Source organism: Dasypus novemcinctus, chromosome 4 (genome assembly GCF_030445035.2).
Source record: "Dasypus novemcinctus isolate mDasNov1 chromosome 4, mDasNov1.1.hap2, whole genome shotgun sequence".
NCBI lineage: Eukaryota > Metazoa > Chordata > Mammalia > Cingulata > Dasypodidae > Dasypus > Dasypus novemcinctus.
In genome coordinates, this window is record NC_080676.1 from 168008845 (window position 1) to 168013643 (window position 4799).

General features: G+C 71.1%; 1 protein-coding gene across 1 annotated transcript; it reads left to right on the forward strand.

Moving 5' to 3' along the window:
* Positions 1-3287: 3287 nt before the first annotated feature.
* LOC101422200 (collagen alpha-2(VI) chain) lies at positions 3288-4799 on the forward strand (the record flags this gene model as incomplete). The annotated part of the gene is made up of 1 exon (XM_058296501.1): positions 3288-4799. A coding segment is annotated over one exon (870 nt), but the record flags the coding sequence as incomplete, so codon positions are not given.

A 4799-nucleotide genomic window follows, 5' to 3' on the forward strand; every position in this document is an offset into this window, starting at 1 on the left:
TGGTTTCAGTGGCCCACGGGCAGATTTCTCGGGCTGGGCCTCCAGGACCCTGGGCTCATCCTCCAGCACCATGGACAGGACCAGGGCAGGGCTGGGCCTGGGGTGGCGTCATGGGCCCTGTAACCTGGCAGCCCTTGGGGGCCGTCCTGGCTCACCTGGCACATAGGGGGGTGCTGTGCTTGGCTCCTGCTTGCCCAAGGCGGTTTCACAGGCCGGTGGGCCGAGGAGCTCCAGGGGAGGAGCCCCTGGCTGCGCAGCCTCCCCCCGGGTGGGGCCTCCCCCCACCCCCGGCACGCGCATCAAGCTCGCCGGCGGCACAGCTGCATGGCTGCGTCTGCGCCGCCTGCTCTCCCTCTCGGGGGTGCGCGTGTCCCCGGGCATAGTTGTGTTTATAATAAGTGAAGACTGGTGCGCTGGCGGGTGCACGGGCGGGCGGCGGCCTGGCGGGTGCCCGAGCACCGTCTGACCTTCCTGCTGGGACCTTTCCAGTGCCCTGAGGGTCCCCGGACCTGCGCTGGGGAGCGGGAGCTCGGGGGGGACGGGGTGCTCTCGGCCTGCGCGCGTGGTGTCTGCGCGGTCGGGTGCGTTTCCCGGCGCAGGCTCCGCTAACACCGTCCCGTCCGGGCCTGCGACGGCCAAGCCGCGGGAGGTGTCCCTCACAGCCAGGCGTGGCCGTCGGGGATGCCGCTGGAGATTGGGAGGGGGCGGGGGCCAGTCTCGGCCGCCCATGTGGGCTCGCCACGGCCCTGGGCTGGTGCTGGCGTTGCCCCTGGAGCCGCCCAGAATCGTGGTGGGCCAAGGCCAAAGCCCGCCTCCCCAAGGCCCAGGCGCTGCGCTGAGACCCGGCCCGGGGGGGTCTGGCTGCACTGGCCCCGGGCCTCTGCCCACCAGGGGTGGACCAGGCCGGCCAGCCAGGGTCTGCGCCAGCGCGAGGCGGCCCCAGCCCCGAGCCGAGCCCAGGGGCCCAGAACCTGCCGGTTCCAGCCGTCGCTTGGGCAGCGAGCACGCTTGGCCCGGAGGGGCAGGCCGCGGGGAGCGGGGCGGCCCCCGACCCCCTTGAGAAAAGCACCTCCAGCTGAGCTCCCAGGACCCGCCCTCCCGGGAGGTTATTCAAAATTTCAGAATAAAGTAAGCGTGTGGCGGTGGGCAGGGAGCAGGCGTGATTCTGGCGCAGGCTTTCAGACGCCCCTGGCCCCAGCGCCCTCGCCCGCCCTGGCAGGTGCTGCAAATCTGGCGAGCCCGGCCTTCTGCCCAGCTTCGCTGCTGGCCCCCGCGCCCCTCCCCGCCGCCCTGCGTCGGCTGCGGAGGGCGGCCCCGGCGCCCTCACGGCCTCCTCTGGACGCTCCCTTGCAGATGGACCGGAGCCTAGCGGCGCGCCCCCGGTCTCCTTCCTCCGCACGGAAGAGGGCCCCGACGCGTCTTTCCCCAGGACCATTCCCCTGATCCGGCAGTTGCTAAACGCCACGGAGCTCACCCAGGACCCCGCGGCCTACTCCAGGCTGGTGGCCGTGCTGGTGTACACGGCCGAGCGGGCCAAGTTCGCCACGGGCGGGGAGCGGCAGGACTGGATGGAGCTTTTCATTGACACCTTTAAGCTGGTGCACAGGGACATCGTGGGGGACCCCGAGACCGCGCTGGCGCTGTGCTGAGGCCGGGGCGCCGTGTGGGCGTGCGGGGCCCGCCGTCCCAGCGTGCCACAGAGCGGGGGGCTTAAAACGCAGGAACTGGCCCCTCACCTTCCAGAAGCCGGAGGTCCAAAGGCAGGGGGTTGGGGCCACGCCCCCTCCAGAGGTTCCAGCCTTGGGGCTCCCCGAGCTCGGGGCTGCGTCACCCCCCCCCCCGCCTCCCCCGTCCCGTGGCTGCCCCTCTGGGTAGCTCACCGGGAGGGGTTTAGGGACCCGCAGATATTCCAGGAACGCCTCTCCATCTCAAAGCCCTCAACCCATTCTCATCGAGAGAGCCCTTTCCCTCAGTGACAGTGGCAGCTTCTGGGGCATCACTCAGCCCGCAGATGCCCCAGCCCAGCGGGGCAGGGGAGAGGAAGGCAACCCTGAGCGCCCCAGACGTCTCCCTCCCGGTTGAGGCTGGCCCGGGAGCCAGGCCCCAGGGGGCCCCTGCGCCAGGTGCCATGGGCACACGGTTCTCAGGGCGCCCCCCCATGTGGGCGGGGCAGGGCTGGGTGCTCCAAGCCCCGGCACTCGGACGCCGCGGGCATCTGAACACCCATTTGGGCAAAGCCGCCGGGCGTCTGAGCCTCTGGGGGCACTGTTGGTGAGAGGACCCCAGACCCAACCTTGGCTGGCCTCATGTGGCCACGCCCAAGAACAGGGGAGGGCTCCTCCTGGCCCTCCCTGCCACCTGTGGGACCCTCACGGACAGCCCAGAGCACCCACTTTGCCCACGGCCTCCGCCCCCTTGGTGGTCTGCTTGACAGTCCCCAGACCCCCGCCCCCCGTCTCCAGCTGCCTCCACAGCCAGTCACCGCCGATGGTGTTCTGAGTAGGTAGTGATGACAGTGAAAACGCAGGTTGGTTTTGCTGGAACTTGGAGAGTCCAGCGGCACAGAGACCTACTAGGCGGTGCCAGCTGTGCTGACCTGCTGCAAAGGTGCTGGGCAGCTGCGCCGCTGCCAAAATAAGCTACGTTGTCGATAAGCTCATTAAAAAGAAGCCTGTTTGCAGCAAACGCGCCCTCTGCTTTCGCCGTGCGGTAAGCCCGCGGGGATCTGTGGGCTTGGGCAGCGTACCCACATTTCGTCAGTGCAGAAAAGCACACGGAACTTGAGCGATTTGCTGTGGCTCAGTGGTGGCACCGCGTTTGGCCCACCTGTTTGTGCTGCGGGCACCTGGGCAGGTAGACACCACTCGCCTCCGGGGACCGCTCGCCCCAGGTGGCGTCCTCAGCCGCGTGCGTCCACCGGTCAAGCCCGTTCCTGGTGAGACTCCCTGCCCGGGGTCAGCGTACCAGGGCTGTGACCCGAGGCCATTTGGTGGCCTGAGGAGGGGAGTCCGGGGGCTGCAGAACTGGGGAGCTGGGAGGGGGACTGCCCATCTCGTCTGAACCTCAGGCAACGCGGGGCGAGCGGACGGCTGATCTTGGTGAGGAGGGCCCAGCTGGGTGCCGTGATGTGCAGGCGGCACCCTGGCCCGTGGTCTGGCCCCACATGGCCCCCGACCTGTTAGGTTTTGGCTGAGGGTCTTCACAAAACTTGAAGTGCTGGTGGTGACGCCCCCTCCCTCACAGGCGCGCCCCCTCCCTCACAGGTGCGCCCCCTCTGTGGGTGGTGAATTCTGGGGCTGAGGCTTTACGGGCCCCTCCACAGGAGGGCCTGGGGCAGTAGTAGAGACCTTTGCCCCTGGGGGTCTCCGCCCCCAGCTGGGGGCGTGTCCTGTGGGAGGACACCAAGGGGAGGTGCTTGTGGGTCACACTTCCAGGTGAACTGCGGAGGGTCCTGGGCCGGGGACACGGCGTTCTGGGGGGCACGCGGCGGGGGCACTCTGCGGGCTCCTAGCACCCTGGCCAGGCGGGCCTGGCCCCACCGCGCGTCTCTCCCCCCAGAGCTGTACGTGGCCCAGTGCACGCAGCGGCCCGTGGACATCGTCTTCCTGCTGGACGGCTCCGAGCGGCTGGGCGAGCAGAACTTCCGGAAGGCGCAGCGCTTCGTGGAGCAGGTGTCGCGGCGGCTGACGCTGGCGCGCAGGGACGACGACCCGCTCAACGCGCGCGTGGCGCTGCTGCAGTACGGCGGGCCGCGCGAGCAGCAGGTGGCCTTCCCGCTGACCTCCAACCTCACGGCCATCCACGAGGCGCTGGAGAGCGCGCGCTACCTCAACTCCTTCTCGCACGTGGGCGCCGGCATCGTGCACGCCATCAACCACGTGGTGCGCGGCGCGCGGGGCGGGGCGCGGCGCCACGCGGAGCTGGCCTTCGTGTTCCTCACCGACGGCGTCACGGGCAACGAGAGCCTGGCGGAGGCGGTGCACTCCATGCGCAAGCAGAACGTGGTGCCCACCGTGGTGGCCGTGGGCGGCGACGTGGACGCGGACGTGCTGGGCCAGATCAGCCTGGGCGACGCGGCCGCCGTCTTCCGCGAGCCGGACTACGAGAGCCTGGTGCAGCCGCGCTTCTTCGACAGGTTCATCCGCTGGATCTGCTAGCGCCGCCCCCGGCGCCGCCCCGCGCCCGCCGCGCCCCCGGCACTTAGACGTCTCGAGCCCCCACCCCCGGCTCGCGGCGCCGATCCACGCCCAGGAGAGCAGGCTCCGAGCCCACTCGCGCGCGCGCGCGCGCGCTCTCCGCGCCAGCAGGCAGCTCCCTCGTGCGCCGGCGGGAGCGGGTCTCAGCCCAGGGAGGGCGGGGTGGGCGCCCCAGCCTGCCGTGCCGCCCCCAGCCCCTCCCGGGGGTCCCGGCGCAGCCCTGGCCCCCTCGGTCTTCGGTGCTCCCGCTCCCGGCCCTGCTCTCCAGCTGCCCACGCCCGCAGCCGAGCCCCTGCCCTCCACGCCGTCCTTGGGGCCCCGGGCAGCGCCGATGAGCCTCTCCGTTGAGCCCCCTCGAGCCCCTCCTCGGGGCCCCGGTCGGTCCGGACGCTGCTTCCCGCTCGCGTCCTGCACCCGGTGCCCGCCCGGCGCGGCGCGGAGCGCTCTCGGCTACCCCACCTCGCGCCCCCGGGGCCCTGCTCGCGGGTGGCGGCCAAGGCTCCCCGCCTGCCCCGGCTCCTCGCCCCGCGCCACTCCCCCACGCTGGACCGTCAGACTGTGAGCCCTGGGGCGCCCCGTGTCCAATAAAGCTTGTGAGCCGCG